At 45.5% G+C, this 26,471-nt stretch overlaps 1 protein-coding gene across 5 annotated transcripts in view; it reads right to left on the reverse strand.

Annotated features, from left to right (window-relative positions):
• DPF3 (double PHD fingers 3) overlaps positions 1-26,471 on the reverse strand; it is a 299,949-nt gene that overhangs the window by 68,458 nt on the left and 205,020 nt on the right. For all 5 annotated transcript variants that reach the window (XR_002785335.2, XR_010323186.1, XR_002785336.2 and 2 more), the window contains exon 7: positions 5,446-5,583. Coding sequence is in view for 2 of the 5 variants with exons in the window: in XM_023546336.2 (XP_023402104.1) it covers positions 5,446-5,583 (138 nt within the window). In the remaining 3 variants the exon portion in view is untranslated. The remainder of the gene's footprint in view (positions 1-5,445; positions 5,584-26,471) is intronic.

The raw sequence follows: 26,471 nt of genomic DNA on the forward strand, positions 1-26,471 counted from the left end.
GATGCACTACGGGTGGGGCCTTTTCTTCTTTCAACTGATACTGAAAAGCCTACTATGTGCCAGGCGTGCCATCCTTAGACAAAAGATGAGGCCTCTAGGGATCTTGGACAGCCCAACTTCAAGTCCATGGTCCTGAGAAATCAGCTTGAGTAAATTTCAAATACACATGTTTTAAAAAACACTTCCCTCTTAGGGGCTCCAAGTATGTGATAGAGAACATGTTATATTCATTCATAATATTAAAGGTATATACCATTTACCAGTTAATAATACTCCAAGCAGATTTCTTTATAAATTGATTGTTCTTGCTTTCTGGCAATTGCTATTGTGGCTCCCCATTTCCTCCTGGCATAGGAGGCCTTTCCAGCTGTAACCCCTGCTTACTCCTGCACCCCCCTGAATCCAGTGCTAACATCAGGCCCAACTACTACCAATTGCCTGACGCACCATGCTGTTTCAGACCTCCCGGCCTTTGAACCTACAGTTCCCTCTACCCAAGAAGCCCTCTCCTTCCTGGAAAACTCCCCTTCCTTCTTCACAGGCTAACTGGAATATCACCTCCTCGGTGAAGCCTTTGCAAAATCCCCAGCACAGGGGCTGTCAAGTTTTAGCATGCACCGGAATACCCTGGAGGGCTCTTCAAAGCATAAATTGCTGGTCCGATGGCAGCAGGTTTTTTTAAGCCTCCAAGTTTCTGATTCATGAGGTCTGGGGTGGAGCCCAAGAATCTGCATTTCCAACAAATTCCCAGGTGATGCTGCGGTCGCACCTGAAGCACCAATGCCTAAGGGGTAGAAGTACACTGTGCCCTTGAGCTCTGTCCTTTGACCTCTGTCCACACCTGTTATGGATTGAATTATGTCCCCCACAAAATATGTGTTATAAATCCTAATCTCTATGTTTGTGGCTATAATCCCATTTGGGAATCGGTTGTCTTTGTTATGTTAATGAGTCCAGATTAGTGTAGGGTATTTCTTGAGTCCATTTCTTTTGAGATATAAGAGATTAAACAAGCAAGCTAGGCCGCAGAGATGCCATGCCACATGAAGATCACCAGGGAGCAAAGAAATAAGGACCTTCCTCCAGAGCCAAAAGAGAGGAAGCTTTCCCCTAGAGCCAGTGCTCTGAATTTGGATTTGTAGTTTTGGTTAAACTGTGAGAAAATGAATTTCTGTTTGTTAAAGCCACCCACTGGTGGTATTTCTGTTATAGCTGCACTAGATAACGACAGCACTGGGCTTGGTTTTTTTTTTGGTAGATAACTAAGGCACCACCCTGTTATCCACTCTCAGGGTCCTTCTCTAGTTGTTTGTTTACATGTCAGTCTGCCCTCCCAAGACTCTGAACTCCTCAAGGACAGGGACTGAGTCTTATTCATGTTTGTATTTCCCAGGCCCGGAACATAGACAGTATTCAATCCATGGTTATATAAACCCATAGATGGTGGGTGAACGGACGGACAGATGAGTGCACTGGACTGAATTTATCGACCCAGCTTTTTCAACCAGGTCCAGGACTTCAGAGATGCCTACTACCACGCTCTGCCCCACCCAATAAAAAAGTCCCTTGAAAACATCATTTATCATAGATTCTCATTGTGCAGAGAAAGTAAAAAGAAATTCAAGAAGGATTTTGACAGTGTCAGCCTGTGTCAAAAGGGTTTTGAATTCTAATCCAGCGCTCTTTCTGTTACCCTGGCACTATCAGGGCTGTGCACCGAGGTATATTTTAGGAGTCACAACGGATGCTTCTAAGCGGCCCCTCTCTCAGAGACCTGATAAGGCTCTGTGTGTGTGTGTGTATATCTGCATGTACACACACACACACACACACAGGCACGCACACACGGTGACTTCATTTGGAGAAACTGGACGATGGTGGTGGGAAACATAGGAGGAGGGAGAAAAATCCACCCTCACATAGGGAGGGGAAGGGCAGCGGTGTGGGTTGGCGGAGACCCCACTCAGAAAGCACTAGTTCCCAAAGAGGGGGACAGTGTTTGAGTTTCAAGCATCCGTGGGCTGCCCACAGTTGAGGCAGAGCAGCGAGCAAGGGCACAGAGGAAAGGGGACAAACCTCAGGGAGGGATGAGAAACATATCATCAGGAGAACATGAGAGACTAGGAGAGAAACCAAGGCGGAAGAATGTCAGCTGGGAGGGGGAAAGGAGGACAGGTGGCATCGTAGTCCATGGCTGAGCTGGCAGCACAGAGGCAGCATGGGCTGGGGGTGGGTGTCAGCGCTGGCTCTGCCCTGAGTGCCCTTTCAGCAGCAGCAGGCGCAGGGATGAGCAACGCTCTGTGCTGGAGACAAGGTTAGGGGAATAGAGCGAGGGGCAGCAGGAGAACCAAAGTCAAAAGGTCTCTACTGCTGGTGGTGGTGCAAACCCAGCTGCCCATGGCCCTGTCAGATCTGCAGGGTTGTTTTGCATTAGGTCTCGCTCATAAGCAGCTCAGGTCACCCTGCCACTCTGCTGCAGGAGGGGGAGTCAGCATCCCCCCTTCACTAGAGCGTGGGCCCTCTCCTGGGGGCAATGCAGATTAGCCTTGCGGATTAAGCACTCCTGCGTCCCTGCCCCCCTCAGAAAGGCCTGCTGAGGAAGGATCTCGAAGCTGAGACCTTAGGATGCGACAGAGCTGTCACGTTCAATTCACCACACAGGCTCAGTGGCATTTAGGGGCAGGATGAATGGGAGCTCCCCCGTCCCCAAACTGTGGGAGCAGCTAATAACTGGGTATTAATGATGCTGGCAATTAGCACTGAGTAGAAGAGAGTTGGGGGCTGCTCACCAGGGGAATGCGAGGGGTACGGAGCACACTGGAAGCAACAAATAAACCAGTGGTGTGTGGTGAGAGGATCCAGAAGGAGCAGCATCTCTCGGATTTGTCCAGAGAAGTTGGGAAGGGGGAGACCAGTACTTCAGGAGACACTAAGGGCTTTGTGCTGCGCCCTCCCCAGCAGCAAAACGGGGGTCACATAGTTCTCAGGGTGATGCTATGGAGAGAAGTTACTAAAAAGGTGTTTGTAGATACTCTGGGGCCTTCTGCATGTGAGAAGCCCCTGGATCCACCAGGTTTAAAACCCTTGGGCAGCTGGCTGACCCTCCTTGAAGAACCCCATTTCTCATCATCAGGGCGAGGAGGTGAGAAGGAGCGGGGGCGGGTTGCAGTGAGCATACTCCCTGACAACCCACAGAGATGAGAACAGCACCAGAGTGAGGTTTTCTAGGGAGGCATCCCCACCTGGGAGGTGAAAGCATAGCTTCTCTACTAAGCAAGGCTATCTGGCAACAAGATAAGGAGGTGAGGAGGCAGAAGACACCAACCTATGAGAGCATACGAGGGGATCCTGGTAGACCACAAAAAACATCCCAGTGTCCTCGATGTCAACAGCCAACCTAGAGGGAACCACAGGAATAGCTAAGGAGGAGACTGCCTCCTTCCACGTTGGGTCTGCAGTAACTGTTCTTGGGATACCACGAGGAATCTTCCTCTCCTGTTGCCATCTCCATAAACACACACACACACACACCCTCACTGCAACAAGATTATAGGAAAACTAGGGGACACAAGACACAGACAAAAGAGAAGCATTGCAAACCCTATCATGTAAAATGGCTGACATCGGTGAAGGGATGTAGAAAGGATAAGCCAGTACCGGGGGAAGTGAGAAATAAGCCAAACTAATACATAATCGACGGCGTTGGGTTTGGTTTTTTGGTTTTTGAATAGATACTTTAAGGTCTCTAGGAAGCACAGGCAGTTTGCTATTGGCTGCTAACCTAAAGGTTGGTGGTTCAAACCCACATGGCAGTGCCACAGAAAAGGGCCTGGTGATCTGCTTCTGTAAAGATCGCAGCCAAGAAAACCCTACGGAACAGCTCTACCGGTCGCCGCAAATCAGAATCAACTTGACAGCAATGAATAACCAGTAACACACTTTAGAGAGAGCAACAATCTCTACTAAATACTTTCCACATATCAACCCTAATCAAAGGAGAGTATCCGCGGCCTCCTTGTAGTGGGGACAACAGCTATGACTTGGTCAGTTCTTGCTGCACTTTCTGCAGGCAGAGAAGGGAGAAGAGGGGAGACAGGGAAAGGCAAATGCCAGCTGCTCCAGGAAAGGTCAATCTACTTTCCTTCCTGGAAGGTGAGGGTGACTAGACCTATGAGACCTCTCCCGAGAGAGAAGACAGGGACTTCAGTGTTGTAGCTACGTTGAAGCTAAGGAGGGGAGGCAGGCAAAGCTCTGTCGACACCTCTTGCCCAGCTTTTGAGACTCTGTCCAAATGACAAGAGTAGGTAAAGAGCACAAGGGTCTACCACACTAAAGACTTGAACCCTGCAAGCGAGTAAAAATTAAAGAAGGCCATGTTATAAGAGTGCTGTGGGATGGGGGTTAGGGAAAGACACACACCAATCCAAAAAAAAAGGTCTCGGCCACAGATGTGTTAATTATTATAAATATTTGGTAAAGGCAGCTAACTGTCATGGGTTGACTGAGTAGATTGACTGAAATGCGTCAGCATCACACTCAAATCCTAGAGTCTGAATATTTTTAAAAAGGTCTAATCCCTTTTTAAATTACATTGAATTGTTTGCTTTAAGAGCGCCTACTCTCAAATCTTGTAAACAAAATAAAAAACACATAGTGTGTCCACAAATATTCTTCACCATATGATCTTAGAATGGCCCATATCTTGAAGCAAGCCCTACAAGATTCCATTATCCCATCCCATTTTGGAGGTCTATATAGACTCAGAGACTATGTTATAGAGGAAAGTCAAGTAGCCAACACTAAGCCCCCTTTTGACTCTAGTTGATAACTGGAAGGTAAGGAAGGAAAGAGTAGAAATGCAAACACAAATCTTCAGGATCATTCCCGGTCTTCAGTGTCCAGCATCTCAAATGACAAGTCCACCCAGATCACATTTGCTGATCTAGTGCTCAAGCAAAGAGCAGGAAGGCTCAGGACAATATCTCTAAGGCAGAAGAGCCCTTTACCAAAATTGCGGCCCTGGTAACCAAGCCAGACAATAGGCCAAGCAAACATTTGGAACGTCTGTCTGAATTGACACACCCAGAGGCCAAGCCCAGCAGTGTGTAGCAGCTGTGAATGGGTCTTCTGGATCTGATGGAAAAAAAAAAGTGGATCTGGAATTCGGCAATGGCCAGATAAGGACCCTTCTCCTCTGCCTTAACACTCACCTGCCTTCCTCTGGGAACAGAACTAAGTGTGTGACCCCGCCCTACTGAGTTACAGGGACAGCTGACTGGCTGAGTTGGAAAAGTCAACTCACCGTAGGACATTAAGTCCAATCAACAGTTGCCATCAGAAGATGCCAGAGGTCAAAAAAAAAAAAAAAAAAAAATGCTCCCCAGCCCTATCCACCCTCGCCCCCCACCCCCATCACTGTACCAGACTTAACAATTGGGAACTCACGTCTGTGGTTCTCGTTTCTGTGGTTAGGTGGGGACCGGGTCTCCTGATCTTGGGCTTCGTCCCCTTCCTCACTGGCCAGGTGAGTGTGAGCATAGTGGTAGCTGAGTCCTGGCCGGTTCTTGTAGCGCTTGCCGCAGACTAGAGAGGGAAAGAAGAAAGGGAAACCGCAAATGTCAGCAACCTCTGCAGCCACTGCTATCATTCTCCCAGGCAGCGACCCCATCCATCCACCCCAGTGCTGAGATTACTCTTCACAAGTATCTCCAACCCCAGCCCACATCCACAGAACCAATACCACTGTAACGACATGGGCCCAGGTAAAGAAAAAAACATAACAGCATAGAGTCTGAGAGCTGGGCAAGAGCTCCACCATTTCGTAGCTGTGAGACCCTGGGCAAGTCAGCCTCCCTGTGCCTCAGTTTCTCCAGAGATAAAAAAAAAATGGTAATAATAATAGTACTTACCTCATAGGGTTGTTGTGACAAGTTAATCTATGCAAAGCTCTTAGAACAGCGCCAGGAACAAAGCTATTATAATTTTGAAGTCAAAGAGCACTGGGAGTCTATCCAACCCAACAAAACCCCATGGCAGATGAAGTAAGTGAGGCCCAGCAAGGCTAAGGGATTTGCCTGGAACACACAGCTAGTCAGTGGCAGTGCCATGAAAAACCAGGTCTCCTAGGTTCCCATACATTGCTCCTTCCACCACCCTGTGGCTGACTCTGTATTACATAGAAATGTTTACGCAGATAATATTTTTGGTTATCACAAAGCCAAGGCATCCCTGGTGGATGTAACAATCCAGAAACATGTACCCTGATACCCAAAATCGCCAAAAACAGGTCCTCACAAGCACTACCCCTCAAATGGACAGCTTGAGATGGAGGCAACAAAACAACATAACTACGCCTTCTTAGAGCCAAGAAGAAGAAATGGAGACAGTTCAGTTGGTTGGCTGGTCAGTGTCTGGGAAGCAGAAGTCTGGCTAATTGGGTAAGCCCAGGCCACCACTCCCAAAATCAACCCACACACAGCCCAATATCTCAGCCCCTAGGAGGATGGTATTGCTGGTAGCAGAAGCCTTGAGGCTCTTCACAGTCAAAATTCCACGCCAATCCCCTAAACTCGTCTCCCCTTTCCCCAGTAGAGCAAACCCCACCTGCTGAAGCACCTGAGGTTACAAGCACTAAGAGACTGTCCCTTTTATTTGCGCTGATGTGATTGGGCTATGAAAGCTTCACGAGGTAGAAACAGACTTCTGCATCAGGGCTGGTTCAAATCCCAGTTGCAGGTGCCAGTGTTCACTGGCTAGGTGACTCTGATGGTATGAAGAAGAGCCATTGGCCAGTCATCTTACCCAACTCCCTTATTACTTCTAGTAGCATTTCTTATGAGGTTCTCTTGGGTTTTTTAGATATACAGTCATTGGTATAAGAGATAATGTCATCTCTTCTTTCCCATATTTATACTGACTAGATTATCTTCTTAATTTACTTTAAGAATTCCCAAAACAATATTTTAAAATGACAAAAATAAACATTTCCTATTTCTATGAAGTTGGATTTAGTGTTTCACTATTTACTATAATGTATGTGATTAATTTTTAGTCTTTATCAGATTTAAGTAAATCTTCCTATGCCTGTTTTAGATTTTTTATTATAGGAGAATCTTATCAACTGCCCTTTCAGCATCTGTCAATATATGACTCTCCTTTAGTTTGTTGATATGGTGAAGTATGTTACGTACCTACTATTTCCTATTATTGAGCCATCTGTGTATTCCTAGAATATATTCCACTTGGTCAAAGTTTATCATGCATTTGATACACTACTGCATTCTATTTGCTCATAATGCGTTTTACATGTATACTCACAGTTGAGATGGAGCTAGAATTTTTGGACGATTTTTATCAGGGTTTGGCTTTATGGTTATATTGACTTCCAAAAATGAATCCAAGAGTTTTGCTGTGTCAAGATGAATAAGACCCTTAATTTCTCTGTGCCTTTTTTCTTATCAGAAAATGAGGATAATATCACTTACCTTGAAGCATGGTTTAAAGGACTATAAATAATATTTGTAAAACACTTCATTCAGTGCCCAGCACATAATAAAATCAGAAAACCAAAACCATTGCCATCGAGTCAATTCAGATTCATGGCAGTCCCATGTGTTGTAGAGTAGTACTGCTCCACAGGGTTTCCTTGGCTATCATCTTTACAGAAGCAGATCGCCAGGCCTTTCTTCTGTGGCATTGCTGGGTGGGTTGAAACCGCTAACCTTTAGGTTAGTAGTCAAGTGCAAACCATTTGCACCGTGTGTAATAGGTGCTCAATAAATAGTAATGATGGGGGTGGGGCTTAGCTTGGTCTGCCACATCATAAGTGCTGGACCTTCCTGAAAGAGAGACTTTGACCCTTGCCTTATACTATGAAACCTGGCAATCAATTGGACTTCCTTAATAAGGTAAGATGAGTCTGAAATTCAAGTTGATGACCCAGCAACTATAAACTCAAGCCCTGAAATTGGCTACTTATGTTTTCCCTGTCACTCTTTGTTGTAAATACTGCAGAAAAATAAGATGGTGCTATATATCACAATTCTGTTTGACTCAGGAAGTGAGACCTAAAGAGGTCCCTGAGGTGCACTCTGGGACTTCTTGTGGCTTTTTCTATTTAACCTTTTAAATTATCTGAGGTCAATAAACAGCAAATTATGGGGTCATTGGAAATAAATCCATGTAGTCACCAAGCATTCTGTTGGTGAGGAATATTCAAAATAATGATAATAATATCAGTACCTAAGAGAGGAGGCTTCAGCTGCCTCAGCAGATCTCCCCCCATCATCTCTACAGCATTTCATTTGTGGTTTTTTGTTATGTCAAATGTCACTCTTCCTTAATCACATGGTCATTTGGTCTAATCACCTAACAAATTATTTTATTTCTACTAAATACTCTAGAGGGAATCTCTGGGTGGTACAAATGGTTAACACCCTCGGCTACTAATTGAAAGGCTTGAGTGCACGTAGGGGATCCTTGGAAGAAAGGCCTGGCAATCTATTTCCAAAAAATCAGCCATTGAAAACTCTATGAAGCACATTTCTACTCTGACACACATGGGGTTACCATAAGTTGGAAGTGACTCAGTGGCAACTGGTTTGTTAATACTCTAGAAGCCTGTATGGGAGAACTCCACTGATGCGGAATTTACTACCCATCAGATTATCCATTTCCTCTTTGGACTCCTTGAGTTATAGTTATGACCGCATGGGAGGATCTCTCTTAAGGATGTCTGTTTCGTCTTGATATCAACAACAACTCTAGCGTATATGTTGCCGTGTACACATTACACACTCAAGACATTTGCTGAATGGCTGATGAATGAACACAGAAACACTTTATGGGAAAACCAGGAGATGGGGAGGAGCAGAGGCCTAATGTGGGGGGAGGGGGCAGGGCGTGGGTAGGGCGCCATGCCCTGGGTGTACAGTGTGTGCGGGCAGTATGCCAATTAGTAGTTTCTATTGGCATCACAGTTTCTATCACCAGCTGTGAGAGATCATTCGGCAATTTAAGACTAATTGCCCTAGGCACTATTTTTCCATAGTTAGGCCCCTGTGGAGGAGGTAATCTTATAGAATATGATCCATTCATCCACATTAATCTAATATTAATAGTTCTTAAAATCTACAAAACCAAAGTAAAAAGCTTCCCCTATATGCTTCCCCAACACTCACAGAGAGTAATTTTTAAATCAAATCCTTTTGCTAGAACAGAGATTGCCAAAGAGTAGGCCCCAGACGCACACCATCAACATCATCTGGGAACTTGTTAGAGATGCAAATTCTTTAGCTCCATCCAGGCCTACTGACTCAGAAATCTCTGGGGAGCAAGGGGAGGCCAGCAGTCCGTGTTTTAACAAGACTTCCAGGTGATTCTGATGCTCACTAAATTTTGAGAACTGCTATGCTAAGAGAAGGAGCCCTGGAGGTACAGTAGTTAAAAGCTTGATTGCAGACCTTCGGTTCAAATCCACCAGGCGCTCCTTGCAAACCCTACGAGGCAGTTCTACTCTGTGCTATAGGGTCACCATGAGTTAGAATCGACTCTACAGCAACAGGTTTATGGTATGCCAGGAGAAAGGAACCCTAGCGGTGCAGTAGTTAATGCATTTAGCGGGTAACCGAACAGTTGGCAGTTCGAAACTACCAATGGCTCCACGAAAGAAAGATGTGGCAGTCTGCTTCCATAAAGATTTACAGCCTTGGAACCCCTATGCGGTCGCTATGAGTCAGAATGAACTTGATGGCAGTGGGTTTGGTTTGGGTGTACTAGGAGAAGGAGCTCTGGTGGCGCAGTAACAAAGCGCTGGGCTGCTAACCAAAAGGTCAGGATTCCAACTCACCAGTTGCTCTGCCAGACAAAGATGTGGCAATCTGCTTCCATAAAGATTCTGCCTTGGAAACTATATAAGGCAGTTTCACTCTGTCCTATAGGGTTGTTATGAGTTGGAATCAACTCCACGGCAACGGGTTTGGTTTTTGGTTTGGTTTGTAGGGTTGCCATGAGTCAGAATCAACTCAACAGCCACGGATTTGGTTTTAGTTATGCTAGGAAAGTGAATATATTTAGGTTTCGCTCTACCCACCCTGTGTCCATCTGCCCTCCTGGATGGATGGAATGACAGGCAGGGGCAATGAGAGGCAGCCCTGAGGCCTGGGTTCGGTTATTAGAAAAAACAGAAGCAGACAGCACATGGAGCTCCTGGAAACCAGACTCCTTTACCATGATCCCTTTACGAAGACCTCTCTGGGTGGAGTTTCACTGTTTGCTTGTACTATGCTATTCCTTCATCATCAGGTCTTCAACTCAAGATAACATTTATGAAACACCGAATATGTGCCTAACCCTGGGGCACCAGAAAAGCCAAGATAAGCGAGCCCCAGCCCTCTGCCCCCGGGAGTTCACAGTCTAGCAGAGGAGATGTACATATAAACAAGCAAGGGGAAGGTGGGATACAGGCACCAGCGTGAGCATGAGCCAGGCAAAGAGGGGCACAAAGGAGGTGGCCAGCATGCTGGCTTGAGTGTGATGGGGATCTCTTCCCAAGGGAGAAACACTGGAGCTACACTTGTGAGATGAGCAGGGATTCGCCAAGCAAAGGAGGGAAGGGCATTCCAGGCATATTAAAGACCCATAGGAGTCTCTGGGTGGTGCAGTTAATGCTTCCAGCTACCAAATGAAAGACTGGAAGTTTGAGTCCACCCGAAGGTGTCTGGGAAGAAAGGCCTGGTGATCTACTTCTGAAAAACCAGTCATTGAAAACCGCATGGAGTATGGTTCTACTCTGACACACAGGATTGCCATGAGTCCAAGCCGACTCAACAACAACTGGCCAAAAAAAGACCCAAAAAGCACATTTAGCCTGGCATATCTGAGGAACAGGGGACATTCGATAAAGCCAATGTGAAGGAGTGTTAGGGCAGGAAGAGAGGGGGATGAACAAGAGAGAAAGCAGGGCAGGACTTTATCCTGGCAATGGGAAGCCAAGGAGGGATTTTACTCAGAACCCAAAAAAACCCAGTGCCGTTGAGTCAATTCTGACTCATAGTGACCCTATAGGACAGAGTAGAACTGCATCATAGAGTTTCCAAGGAGCGCCTGGCAGATTTGAACTGCCAACCCTTTGGTTAGCAGCCGTAGCACTTAACCACTACGCCACCAGGGTTTCCATTTTATCCAGAGGGCCAACTTAACTGGATTTACATTTTAGAAATACCACTTAAGATGGTGGTGCAAAAGATGGATTTGAAGGTGGTTAGATGCTATTTTAATTTTCTGCATGTGAAACAATGAGGACTTAAGGATGGAGAGGAAGAACGGGGTGGGACAGGGACTAAACAGAGAAACTCTGGTGGGGAGGGACAGGGTGTAAGCAGCAAGGAGGAGCCTAGAAAGACTAACATGGGCTCCCTGGCATTGCACGATATAGCCCCTGCCTACCTCTTCAGTCCCATCGGACACCATGTTCTGCCTCATTCTCAGCCCTCCGGCCCGTTGGTCTTTTTTTTTTTTTTTGAAACTAATTTATTTACACTGGGAAAGTGTGTGAGAGTAAATGGAAAAAAGAATTGTCATTTGGGATACTTGTTTAACCTACAACACCATTTGTTGTCGAGTTGACTCCAACCCATGACTACCTCAATTTATGGCGACCCCATGTGTGTCAGAGTAAAACTCTGCTGAACAGAGTTTTGTTTTGTTATGTTTTGAATTTTTACTGTGCTTTAAGTGAAAGTTTACAAATCAAGTGGACTCTCATATAAAAAATTTATAAACACCTTGCTGTATACTCCTAATTGCTCTCCCCCTAATGAGACAGCACACTCCTTCCCTCCTCTATTTCTTTTCGTGTCCATTCGGCCAGCTTCTGACACTCTCTACCCTCTCATCCCCCTTCAGACAGGAGATGCCAAAATAGTCTTATATGTCTACTTGATCCAAGAAGCTCATTCTTCACCAGTATCATTGTCTATCCCATAGTCTAGTCCAATCCCTGTCTGAAGAGTCTTGGGCTAACAGAGGGTCTGGGGACCATGACCTCGGAGGTCCTTCTAGTCTCAGTCAGACCATTAGTTCTGGTCTTTTTACGAGAATTTGGGGTCTGCATCCCACTGCTCTCCTGCTCCCTCAGGGGTTCTCTGTTGTGCTCCCTGTCAGGGCAGTCATCAGTCATAGCCGGGTACCATCTAATTCTTCTGGTCTCAGGCTGATGTAGTCTCTGGTTTATGTGGCCCTTTCTGTCTCTTGGGCTCATAATTACTTTGTGTCCTTGGTGTTCTTCATTCTGCTTTGCTCCAGGTGGGTTGAGACCAATTGATGCATCTTAGATGGCTGCTTGCTAGTGTTTAAGACCCCAGACGCCACTCTCCAAAGTGGGATGCAGAATGTTTTCTTAATAGATTTTATTATGCCAATTGACTTAGATGTCCTTTGAAACCATGGTCCCCAAACCCCCGCCCCTGCTATGCTGGCCTTCAAAGTGTTCAATTTATTCAAGAAACTTCTTTGCTTTTGGTTTAGTCCAGTTGTGCTGACCTCTCCTGTATTGTGTGTTGTCTTTCCCGTCACCTAAAATAGTTCTTATCTACTATTTAACAAGTGAAAACCTCTCTCCCTCCTTCCCTCCCTCCGCCCTCTCGTAACCATCAAAGAATATTCTCTCCTCTGATTAAACAATTTCTCAAGTTCTTATAATAGTGGTCTTACACAATATATACAATATTTGTCCTTTTACAGCTGACTAATTTCACTCAGCATAATGCCTTCCAGATTCCTCCATGTTATGAAATGTTTCACAAATTCATCATTGTTCTTTAATGATGCGTAATATTCCATTGAGTGAATATACCATAATTTATTTATCCATTCATCCATTGATGGGCACCTTGGTTGCTTCCAACTTTTTGCCATTGTAAACAGTCACTGGCCTTCCTTTAATTTCTTAAACATTTTTCCTCCCACCAGAGTCTTCGCATAAGTTCTTTCCTCTGCCTGGAATTCTACCCCCTCCCACCCCATCCTCCTCAACTTGCCCGATTAACACTCAATCATCCTTCAGATCTGAGTTCAAACAAATGTCCTCCGTCAAAGAAGTCTCTAATCAAAATACCAGTTGCCATCGAGTCAACTCCAACTTCTGTCGTCCCAGGCATGTCAGAGTGGAACTGTGCTCTATGGAGTTTTCAATGGTTGATTGTTTTTGGAAGTAGATCACCAGACCTTTCTTTCCAAGGCACCTCTGGGTGGACTTGAACCACTAATCTTTTAGTTAGCAGCCAAGCACCTTAACCATTTGCACTAATCAAAACTAGATCTCTCAATTTATGACCTTCCCAGGACTTATCATGGATCAATATGTGTCTCTCCCACTGGCAGCAAGTGCACAGGCCCTGTGGGTTTGTACACTGTTGCATTCCCAGTGACCAGCATGGGGCCTCACTTGTGGTGGACCATCTATATCAGCTAAAGGAAGGAATGAAGACGTTCAGGATTCTAACATGGGCAACTGGGTAGAAGTATGTAGGAGGAAAACCAGATTTAAGGAAGGTAGAGGATGAGTTCAGTCCTGGATTGGCTTTATATACCTGGAGCCAGGGAAAGAGATATGGATTTTGGAGTTGGAACAGTGACAGTGGAAGCCATAGGTATGGAGACAAGTGGCAAGAAAGATTGTGAAGACAGAGAAGAGAAGCATGGACATAGGACAGAACTCAGAAAACACCAGTGTGTTAAGGGACTGATGGAAAAAGAAAAACTGATTCCCCCCCGCCCCCCCGAGAAAGACCTGGTCAGGGATGAACCACTAAAGCCAAAGGAGTAGGGTTTCAAGATGGCAGAAATGATGATAATGGCAGTAATGATGACAAGGCCAGTCATAGCTACTGCTAACAGCTATTGAGTGTTTACACGTGCATGACCTGTTCTAAGTGCTTCAGGTAAATTTATTAATAGCAATCTCACCGGGTTTTATGGACTAGGAGACTCAGGCACAGACTCAGAGCCTGAATGATGTCAGATGCCTAAGAAAGGTCTAGAAGGGTGGAGACCGAGAAGAGACCACCGGATTTGGCAATTAGGAGGTAACCCTAAGAAGAGAATCAGTGATATCAAGGAGGACAAGACTAAGCTGCAGAGGGTTGAGATGCTCCTGGCAGTGAGGATGTGGTGACGGGGAAGACAGACAATTCCTTCCAGCCTGGCTATGCAGGGAGGGAAGAGTGAGGCTGGTGGGCTGAGGAACTGTGGAGTCAGGGGAGGCTGGTGTGGGGCTTGTTGGTTAATAGGGGAGATCCTTCAGTGGGTTCATAGGCTGAAGGGAAAGAGGCAGGAGAAAGGAGTTTGAAAGGCATGATTGAAATTAATGGAGCAAGATGCCTGACCCCAAAATGAAGCTTCTGACCCCAAGTCCCAGTCCTTCGAATGACTTCATCATAGGAACAAAAGATATGGCTGAGACTCTCAAGATTTATTTTGCTTGAATTGCATCAGGATCTGATTGCTACGTTTAGATGGAAAGAAATACCTTGGAAATTCTGCTCTGTCTTGCTTGGAAGAGAAGGAAAATCCAGCATCTTCTGTATTTAATCATATCTTCCTGCCACTCCAAACACTTATGAAATGTATGGGGCTGGTTTCATGGCTGTGTGACCTGCGCAGTCACACAGAGCCCTGTGTTCTGAAGGACCCATGCTTGGTTAATGCTCTGGTGTCACTGTCTTGAAATTCTTAATAATTTTGTAAACAAGGGGCCCACATTTTCATTTTGCAAATTATGTAGCTGACTTATTGGGGCTAAGGTGGAGATCTTAGACTAGGTTACTCCAAACAGCTGGCCTAATAGTGTGAGAGCTGTCATGGTGAACCCAGGACCAACCAGCCCTGAATCAGCAGTAAAATTTCCCTCTGTGATAGCCTTGGAAGTCTGGCCAGGGCAGTAAGCTATTCAGTAGTCATGATCCCAGAGCCATCAACTACTCTGGTCCTGCCTGCTCCTCAGTATGTACAGTGGGTGAGTAGGCTGGGTCTTAACTGCCTTGGTTCAAATCCCGGCTCTGCTGCTGACTTGCTAAACCTTTGCATGAGATGCTCAACCTCTCAGTGCCTCGGCTTCCTCTCTGGAAAAGAGGGATGATAATGATAGCAGTACGCATGTGAAAACTGGACAACAAAAAAGGAAAACAGAAGTAGAATCGATGCATTTGAGCTGTGGTGCTGGTGAAGAATATTGAATATACCTTGGACTGCCAGAAGAATGAATAAATCAGCCTTAGAAGAAATACGAGAATGCTCCTTAGAAGCGAAGATAGCAAGACTTCAGCTCACTTATTTGGACAAATCATCAGGAAAGACCAATTGCTAGAATAGGACAGCATGTTTGGTAAAGCAGAGGATCAGAGAGAATGAGGGAAGCCCTCCATGAGATGGATTGACACAACAGCCAAAACAATAGATTCAAACATACCAATGATCGTGAAGATGGCACAGGACCAGGCAACGTTTCGTTCTGTTATACATAAGGTCACCATGAGTCAGAGCCTGGCAACTAACGACAGCACACCCACCTCACAGTTGTGAGGGTTACCTGAGAGGACGCATTTGAAACAGTGCCCTGCACATAATAAGTCTCGGTAACTGTCAGCTATTATTACCCTCGCTGCAATCAAGTGGGCAGCAAAAACTACACCCCAAAAAGGGAAAATCGAGTTCTTTTTCTTCTGAATTCTCGGGTGGTGGAGTAGCAAGGAAAAGGGGGTGGGGGAAGAAACATTCTTAAAATAAAGTCTTAGAACCATCTGCTAGCCTTTTGTCATGTCAGTAATCTCACTCTGGAATTATCTTTGGTACGGCATCAGACAGAGCCCCAAGATGCTAAAGCATTCAGAGAGGGCTGTGCCCCCATCTCTCCCTCCAAGCTCCTTCCCCCAGGCACACGCCTTTGAAGCCATCGCTCCTGGGACCAGCCAGCCCTGCCTGTGCGCAGCCTCGGCTGCTCTTTGCACCTTGGCAAGCGTGCACCTGGGCTTTGTGTTCCTGGCACGGTGCACTTGGAGAGGACCAGCTGTGACAGTGAGGAAGGTCCAGCTTGCTTCCTCTCTCTCCTTCCCCCAGGGGCAGATCCATCTGCCCAGCTGCAGAAATAGTTTTGCCCCCTTCCCAACCCAGAGCTGGATTCTCTATGCAGGACCTCTTGTGTGAAGTTCTACGTCCTTCAGCGTCATCCCAGAATATCTACAGCATCCCCCCACCTCCGCCCTACCTACTCACTCCTTCTTGTCCTGAGGCAGAGGAGGAGGGGTGAGGGAAAGAATGGGGGCAGTTTGTGTGAACAAAGCAGGCTGCAGCAGACAGCAGAATCCTTCCTGCCGGGGAGAAGAGGCCGCCTTCCCCACTGATAACTTAATGACTCTGGCACATTTTCATCAGCCCAACTTGGAGCACGCAGTGGGTATCTGAGCCAGTGGTTTCCGAGAGACTGAAAGCAATTATGGGATGAGCGTCCAAGAGACAAAGCCTGGGCCTTGGGAGTCACCAGGCCGCATCTCATTCCCAGCTCTGCCCCGGGCACTCACATACAACCCTGAGGAGGCTACTCCCTCTCCCTGCAACTCGACTTCCTCATCTGTCAGACAGACCCAGCAGTGCCTGTCATCGGCTGATGACTTCAAGACATCATACCTACAGACAGTCAGGCAGGCAAACATTCCTACCTTTAATCTCACTACCACTCTTGAGGTAATTATTATTATCTCCGTTTTACAGGTGAGGAAAATGAGTCTTAGGAGGTTTACACAACTCCCTAAATGGCAGAGGCAGGACTTGAACCCAGGTCTCTCTGACTTTGAAGAAGACGCCTGAAAGGTGTCATGGTTGTTGTCCACCTTTCCTAAGGCCTGGGGGCTAACCTCTATGGCCTACTTCACTTGACCTTGCTTCTGGTTAAGTTTGACCAGTAGGAGGCACTGGCAGGAGAGGGGAGGGTGAGAAGAAAGAGAAGGGCAGTATTTGCACCCCATCCTTCTTGCTTTAGGTCTGTGGGTTGAGCAAATGGTTCGCACTAAACTGCTAACCTAAAGGTTGGTGGTTCAAATCCACCCAGCAGTGCCACAGAAGAAAGCCCTGCCAATCTGCTTCCATAAAGAAAGCCCTGCCAATCTGCTTCCATAAAGATTATAGTCAAGAAAACCGTATGGGGCAGTTCTACTCTGTCACAAGGGTTGCATGAGTTGGAGTCAACTCCACAACAACAGGTTTGGTTTTTGTTTTGTTTGTCTGTTTTCTTCCTGCTTGGGCACTGTGCTGGTGCAGGGCTATGCCCTCTGAGGCTGCAGCTTGAGCTGGGCAGCCCCAAGTCCTCCATGGCTCCAGCCTTCCCTGGCTCTGGGGACCATGTTCTCCCCTTGTCCTGGGACACAAGATGGGGGAGGGCTTCCTGCTCTCCCGTGTGGGTACCTTTCTCCCATCCACACCTCTGTAATCATTCCTTCATCAAATCCTCTTTCATTCAGCCATTCTGAGTGGAATCCTAAGGACTCCTGGACCCAGAAAGATGCAAAAGGAGGCCATTTTGATGGGATAATCACACCCTCCCCGACTGGTTTGAATTTAAGTTTGGGGCTCTGCACACCTTCCCATCAGCCCCCCGTCTATTCTCTGCAGAACCGTCTAAGGGATGGAGGACTGCCTACAACCATCATTCTCACCCTCAAGTGTGGAGAAACCCAAAGTAAGAAAAACCCCGGCAGTGATTCTCAGATACCAACTCAGGTTGTGACAAAACCCATGAGTTACTCAAAAAGCCACCTGCTCAGACTAGGGTACTCAGGGTGGGGTTGCTAACCCCTACAACAATCCTAAATGCCCAAGTTTTCTCAAGAGCCCACCATGGTTCCACAGAGCCCAAAGTGATAAAAGCCAGGCCCCAAGTCCTCCTCTATTTAAGGGTCAAGAAGCCCCTTTTGGATAAGTCCAGAGCTTCCCACACCTAAAGCTTCCCTTCTCCTTCCTCTCACAGCCAGGAAGCCAGCAGAGTGGGTAGCCCTCTTGAGACCCTGGAAAAATCCCATGACTTTCTAGGCCCTGGTCTCCCCATTTGTAAAATATGGGGGTTGGATCAGGTGATCTCCATTCTAGCACTTCTCTACTCCCTTTTCTCTGGGTCTTCAGAGACGTACGTGCCTCCTAAAACTATTATTCAATCAACTTCAATAGGAAAAAAAAAAGCGAAGGCTCCCAATCATAGGATCCGCAGGGAGTTGGCTGTCCCCCTCTCCCCACCACACCAAGCCAGGTCTACAGCGGCCTTCCTGTGACTTCACTGCATCTTCCAGGCCACCCTTGATGCTGATTTTAAGCTGAATTCTTCTGGATAGAAATACTGGGGGCTGGGGTAAGGAGGTGGAGCATCCTGATTTTTCAGGACCACACTCCCCGGGGTCCTGGCCCTGACCTTTGTATTAGGAAGGAGCCCACAGCCAGGCTCTATCCAACTCTAGTGACCCATGAGTGCTGTGTCTTCACCCAAGGAGTGTGTTCTTCTCATTTCAGAAATTTGCCACATGTGAATGTGACCCCCAGTTAAAAAAACAAGAAGAAGACAGATGAACACCAAGCCTTTCATTTCAAAATACTATATAACGTGATTTTGGATCGCCAGCAGAGGAAAAGAACATTTCAAGATCTATCCTGAAATACAATGCTGACAGTGATAGAATATCCAAACATCTACAAGGAAGACCGGTTAATACGAACTATTATTCAAATTTACGCACCAATCACTAATGCCAAAGATGAAGAAACTTAAGATTTTTACCAAATTCTGCAGTCTGAAATTAATCAAACATGCAATCAAGATGCATTGGTAATTACTGGTGATTGGAATGCAAAAGTTGGAAACTAAGAAGAAGGATCAGTAGTTGGAAAATATGGCCTTGGTGATAGAAAAAATGACAGAGAACGCATGATAGAATTTTGCAAGACCGATGACATCTTCATTGCAAATACCTTTTTCAACAACTAAATGGCGACTATACATGTGCACCTCGCTGGATGGAATACACAGGAATCAAATTGACTACATCTGTGGAAAGATATGACTGAGAAGCTCAATATCATCAGTCAGAACAAGACCGGGGACCGACTGTGTAACAGACCATCAATTACTCGTACACAAGTTCAATGTGAATTGTATTCATGCTGAGTCTGCACATAGACCAAGAGGCAGTTGTACGAACAAAGCAAGGAGATACTTCATGGTTTGAAATCAAGAAAGGTGTATGTCAGTGTTGTATCCTTTCACCATATTTTTTCAATCTGTATGCTGAGCAAATAATCCGAGAAGCTGGACCATATGGAGAAGAATGTGGCATCAGAGCTGGAGGAAGACTCATTAACAACCCTCGATATGCAGATGACGGCACCTAACAGCAACAGCAGAGTAATACAGAAACCTCCAAAACCAAAGCATAAAATGTGTCATTGAGACCAGTTCCTGCCCTGAGGAGCAGGATGACGGAAAGCTGGTGAACTCTGGGGTCAGCTTGCCTGGGCCAGCTAATTCACTGTGTCACCTTGAACAAGTTATATGACCCCTCCAAGATTCTGTTTCCTTGTCTGTAAAATGGGATAATAATAGCTCATACTTCATCTAGGTGCTGTGAGTTTTCATCCTTATAAAGTGCTTAGCACTGTGCTTGGCACCTAGTAAATGTTCAACAAATGTTAGGCATTTTGATAATTAATTTTGACAAGTAATCAGATTGCTTCCCTGAGCCCTGTCAACTCCAACAGCATGTGCAAAGACCACAGCTGGGGACCCAAGTTAAGAGTTAAATAGTACAATTTTCTTGCCTTGGTATAAAGAAAATAAATATTTCGTGAGCACATCTATGAACCAGGTAGCAAGCTAATTGTTTTTCCATGCTGTCTCATTTCATCTCTTGGATATTATTATCCTCACTTAATAGAAAAAGAAACTGAGGCTCTGAGAGGCTTTGCGATTTGCCCAGGGTCACAGCTAGGAAGGGACTTAGCAAAAACTCTGTGCTTCTGACTCCAGGTCTATCTTCTTTTGACCACTGTCCCTTTAGGGACAGCGTCTTTGATTCCTTATTCAAGTGAGTTTTATGTTAGCATTTATTTAATTAAGGTAAAGAGCAAAGTATAATTGTTTAATTCTACAATAAAAGTTTAAACAACAAACACACTTGTGAACACTTCTGAGCAAAGTAAACAGGGAACAGTTAAAAATCAGACCCATTACAATAAGGTATCACAGCCCCCGAACTTTGGGGAATCTTGCTCTCCGAATCTCTCCACACCTCCCGGTTCTCGGTAAATGTCTGACATAAGTGCCACTTCAATTGCAGAGCGGGCTTTACCTGTAAGTTCCAACCTATCTAGTGTGACTCATTGTCCCTTAGCTGAAGTAGGTCTCCACCTACCTACAGAATCGATATAAGTTCCTCAGTCCCTTCGGGGACACAAATATCCTTTAGCATCTGTTAGACCCTTCTGCCTGGATGTCCTGCCATTTCCACAATGTCATAGTTTCAATACTCCTTCAAAATCACCTTCCTCCTTAGAATATTCTAATAAATCCTCCTCTCCTGTCTCAGCTCTCCAAGATCAAGACTTCAAGAGTCATCCTTGCTGCCTCCCTCTCTCCTGCACCCCACATCCTGTCATCTGCCAGGTTCTGTGGGTGTTCTTTCATTACGCCTTTCCTGTTTGCCCCGGCCATTTTGTTCTCACTTTCGTCACCATCCAGACGTCACGTCCTCTCCTAGCTGGCTGGAAAAGTCTCCTCTCAGCCATCAGGCTGTAGGCTCCCTCCCTGAACATCTAACTCCACAGATTAATCTTTATAGAGATATCTCCAGGATCTTCACGATTCACTGTTACTATGCTGTGTTCCCAGGAATCCTTGTCCAACTCTGTGCTCCCCAGTCTTCCTACTCAAATGCTCTGCTTTGGCCAACCTGCTCTATCTTCTGTCCTGGTATATATGTTGCACCTTCCCTTCTCCAGGCAATCATCAGCACTTTGGGGAGCAACCGCTGTGCTGGTGTTGGGATGCAAATCTGAATACGACATGGCCCCTGCCCTCAGAAGACTCACAGTCCAGTGGCAGAACAAACCAATACAAAAACCATTGTCACACAGTGTGAGAGGTATGTGTGTGTAGGGTACTGGCAGATTCTAGAAAGGGGTGAGTGAGCAAATGAATGAGTGAATAAAAGTGTGTGAGAGAGAGAGAAAATGAGTGTGAGGGAAAGTGTGTGTGTGTGTGTGTGTGTGTGTGTGTGTTTAAAAGAGAGAAAGGGAAAACAACTGCTGTCTGGGATCAAATCCTGGCTCTGCCACCTACTCCCTTTGTGACTTCAGGAAAGCTAATTAACCTTTCTTGTCCTGTTTCTTTATGATGGAGTTGATCATACTATCTATTTCATGGCACTTTGGCAAAGGTTAAAGAGTTTATATATGAATAAAGCCCATAGAATATTTCAGGCCCAAAATATGAACTCAAGAAACTTAGTCCTTACTATTGTTATGTCTTTCGCCCGCCCCTCCACCTGCCCATACTCCATCCCTGAAGACTCAAATCAACTCACTACATGTTCGCTGAGGACCTACTTAGCATCCTGGTAAAGCATACTCAGAAATACCCGCCCACCAAGACCATTCCCTCCCCTGAATCCCTACTCACTATCTATCTGAATTAAATACTGCCCAGTGGTGTGTTAGCTCCTTATGTGATATCAGCCTTATCTTTCAAAGTATATTGGCAAGACAGGAAATAAGGGGAAAAGGTGGAAGAAATATTCATTGAGCACTTACCATGTGCAAACATTTTTACACACATTATCTCATTTAACTCTCCCATCCATGTACCATCCCCACTTTAAACTACTGGTGACTTCCAGCAGTAAAATGATTTTCTCAAATCCCAAATAACAAGTAGCAGAAACACAATGTGACCTGAGACTTCTCACTCCAAAGTCTGTGTATGTTCTTCTTGCCCCAGCTCTCTCTGGCCTGCGTGGTAATGACTACACCACCTACTTCCCTGTATCCCCGTCATGGCTCGAAATAAGAGAAATCAAAGGCTGTGCACCCTATCCATTGACCTCACAATTCTACTTCTAGGAAATAATAAGAGTATGCATATTTTTACACAAATAACGTGTGCTTTCTGTGTTTGCTTGCTGGCTGCGCCCTCCCCCAACAAGGCACCCTCACAAGTGCCGCTATGCCAATCCTCTTTCACATCTTGCTGTAAAAAAAGAAAAAAAAAAATTGGCATAGTGTGCTTACAAAAATACTTTATGGTGGGAGGGCAGGGCCGGCAAACACACGCAGAAGGTGCACGTTATTTGCATAAAAATGCGGTAGTATGCAAAGATATAGCTGTAATCTTGTTTTTAACAGCAAATGAATTTTAAAAGTGAACAAACATCCAATAAATAGAACATTAATTGAGCAAACTGGGACATGTTCATAAACTGAGGCATGTCCATGTGATAGAATACTATACAGCTCTAAAAAAAAATGGTGTCATAAAAATGTATGTATTGGCATTGAAAGATGTTCCTTATATACTGTTGTGTGGAAAAATGGGCTAAAAATGGTATAATTTATTATTTATTGGAGATATGTATCCATAAGAGAAAGAGAAAGATTGAATTCTAGAATAACCAGTTGCCATCAAGTTGACTCTGACCCATGGTGACCCCACGTGTGTCAAAGTAGAGCTATGCTCCATGGGGTTTTCAGTGGCTGGTTTTTCAGAAGTAGATCACCAGGCCTTTCTTCCGAGGTGCTCTGGGTGGACTCAAACGATCAGTCTCTCAGTTAGCAGCTGACAGTGTTAACCATTTGTACTACCCAGGGTCTCTAGAAGAGTATACGACAAAACCCAATTTGAGTTGTTTCTGAGGAGTGAGATTATTTTTCCGTTTTTGCTTTTTTGTAGCTTCTGATTTTTCCTGCAATATACTATTTAAAAAAAAAAAAATACTATTTACACAGGAAAAAAATTTTTTTTTTAATAAAATGAGCTTCATAAAGGTTAATAACTACCCTGTAATTGGTCATTCCTACCTTAAAAGAAATTATTTGCTACAAGTTTGCATCAAATAACAGCTGGCTGAGAACAAGGTTCTGACTGGATGAGAAAATAATTCAAGAAGGTGTGGGCTGCAGCCCAGAAAAGGCAAAGATAATTTTGGTGGTCAAATTGGTTTCTTGAGAGCACTAGAGGGAAGAGATGATGGGAGGGCGACGACAAGCAGCAGGAACAAAGGAAGAGGAAATACCAGGGTCCTAAGGCATCACACTCTATGGGTACAGGTAGGGTATCAAATGGATCACAGGTGGCTCAGTCATTAAGAACTCGGCTGCTAACAAAAAGGTCGGCAGTTCAAATCCACCAGCTGCTACATGGAAACCCTATGGAGCAGTTCTACTCTGTCCTATAAGTTGATATGAGTTAGAATTGGCTCAATGGCAATGGGTTTTGTTCTGGTTTTGGTTAGGGTATCAAAAAGGAGGCCTGGTTGTGCAATGGTTAAGCACTCAGCTGCTAGCTGAAAGGTTGGCAGTTCAAACCCACCAAGCCACTCCATGGGAGAAAAACCTGGTAATCTGCTCCCATAAAGATTATACCCTAGGAAACACTGTGGGGGCAGTTCTACTGTGACATGTAGGGAATTGACTCAAGGGCACCCAACAACAACTAGGGTATCAAAAAGAAACTTGAGCCTCCCCCTAGCCCTGCCTCTGGCCAGCCCTGCTGGGACACCCTGCAGCCTGTGGCCATGACACAATGACATTTAAATATTTAAAAAGACCCAGCTTTGCAGTAACAAATGCACTCCATCTCCAGGGATCAATCACATGCCACAGGCCCTGCTCTACAAATCAAGTTTCTGGGACACTGAACCTTTCCCACCCCCTCCCTCACCACGCCCCCATCCAAGGACCTGCAAGATAATAGCAAAGCCAACTGAGTGATGAGCCTGGCTTCCCTTCAGCGACAAGGGCAGTGAGCCTGAAGGCCGCATTATTGGCTTCTCCACTGCAGCTCGAAGTAAAAACACTTGAGCCTTACAATGCAGGGTCTTAATGCCCTCAAAAAAAATTTTTTTTTTAATAAGACTGCATTCATCTGATTCTCCCTGCTGCACTCATGTATAGGCAGAACCAGAGCAATTTTAAGGAGGTTGAGGTCAAGAAGATTTTCTGGGACTGCATTGGGTTCAAGCTGTGTCTGTTCATGGGCCAATTCACCACCCTCCCTCCCCCACTCCTCTCGGTCTTTGCCACAACTTCTGTGCTATCCCACAATCCTCTCCTACTTCATGTCCTTAAGATACCTTGTCTCCGGGCCGAGAGCCTCATTGTTAAGCTACTGCCCGAGGATAAACGATCTCATAGGGTAGGGAAGGGATACTGAATGGAGAGGTCTGAAGACTCAAGAGAAGAGCCACCCCCTCATGAACAAATGAGGAACTGGCCCATAGCCACTGAATGGTGGAACCAGGACTAGACCCTCAGTCTTCTTGCTTTTGGTGTATAACTCTTCTCCTTTCAGTATGCCATCACCAAGAAGCAAGAAATTTTAGAGCAAGAAGGCGACTCTGAACGCATTGCCCTCAAGCTGATTCCAACTCGTGGCAACTCTACGTGTTACAGAGTAGATCTGCTCCACAGACTTTTCTTGGCTGCAATCTTTACAAAAGCAGATCACCAGGCCTTTCTTTCTCAATGCCACTGGGTAGGTTCAAACTGCCAACCGCGGAATTATGAGCCAAGCGTAAACATTTTGCACCACCCAGGGACCTCAGAAGGGACCCCAGGGACCCTTTATTCTGACCCTGCCCCAACTGGACACAGTTACATCCTCACCAGGTTTCTAGAAAGAAGAAAACAATGAAAGGAATAGAAAGGGTTTCTAGAAAGGGAGTCACAATTGAGCCACCGGCCACACCATCAAAAACGCATGCGTATGTGGTGGGGCTGATGGAGAATGAGGTTTGTGCTGATGTAGAGGTTGAGTTGAGAGGATCCAACCCCGATGTGTGAACACCAGACATGACTCAGACGTGGGTCACACTTCTACGAGGCCTTTAATCATGTCTACTTGCCCTTTGTCACTCATTCATCCTAATGTCCCCGTTTGGGGGTGTGAGTCTAATAAATTTAAATTTAAAAGGCTCAAAATTATATAATTCATTCCATCCCACTTCAAGTATAATTACCACCTGGCTTCAGTTTGCCAATCTGACACCTAGAAGCCATCTGTCTACAGAGGACAGGGCTTCACCTCATAAATAAAGTGTGCTTGCTCATTAATTAACTTTTAAAAAGTGTTTTTTGTTTTTATTTTTTTTCCCTCAACTCTCAGGACAATCACATTCCAAGGTTAGGAGAGCATTTTTAACCTGCAGTTTATATGGTAGATAACTCTAGAGCTGAACAAATCAAGGTTCATATCCCAGCTCTAGTGTTAGCCAGCTGTGTGACCTTGGAAGAGTCTCCTCACCTCTCTGAGCCTCAGTTTTGTCATCAGCAAAGTGAGGTAACTGTCCCTGCCTCTCAAGGTTAGTGTGAGGATTTATAGAGATACTATGTATAAAATATTTATCACAGTACCTTGCACACTGTAAGCATCCAGTTAACAGGAGTTATCACTGTGATCAGAAAAAAACTGGAAGGGAGAAAATTAAAACCTTCCGTGGTGCCCAGAAAGAGTTGTTGTTGTTGTTATTGTTAGCTGCTGTTCTGTCGGCACCCAACTCATGGTGACCCCACGCACGACAGGACCAGATCATTGTCATCCACAAGGTTTTCATTGTCTGATTTAACAAAATAGATCACTGATTTTTTGTAGTAGTTCATTTGAGTCTGGGAGCTCCACTGAAACCTGTTCAGAGTCACAGCAACATGCAAGCCTCCACTGACAGACGGGTGGTGGCTGCACGTGAGGTACACTGGCCGGGAGCTGAACCTGGGTCTCCCGTATACAAGGCGAGAATCCTACCACTGTAGCACTACCGCCCTCAGATGCTTGCTTTCAAACCAAACCATACCAAAGCCTCTGCCATCAAGTCGATTCCGACTTATAGCAACCCTACAGGACAGAGTAGAACTGCCCCATAGAGCTTCCAAGGAGCACCTGGTGGATTCGAACTGTTGACCTCTTGGTTAGCAGCTGTAACTCTGAACCACTACACCACCATTTTACTCCTCCCTAAATGGCAAGCACTTACAGGCAAAATGGTCTCCCTGGATATCACCTCATGATTACCATCTTCTTTTCTATGATGCTCTTTGAACAAAAACAGAAAAGGGGGCCTCTCGTTAAGAATCTGCCCCAACGATGCTAACAGAAAATTCAGGAGTGCAAGCAACTAAGAAGAGAAGAAGCAAACTCTTAAAAATGAGTATAAAGCATCTCAGTAGCCCAA

Source organism: Loxodonta africana, chromosome 10 (genome assembly GCF_030014295.1).
Source record: "Loxodonta africana isolate mLoxAfr1 chromosome 10, mLoxAfr1.hap2, whole genome shotgun sequence".
Taxonomy (NCBI): Eukaryota; Metazoa; Chordata; class Mammalia; order Proboscidea; family Elephantidae; genus Loxodonta; species Loxodonta africana.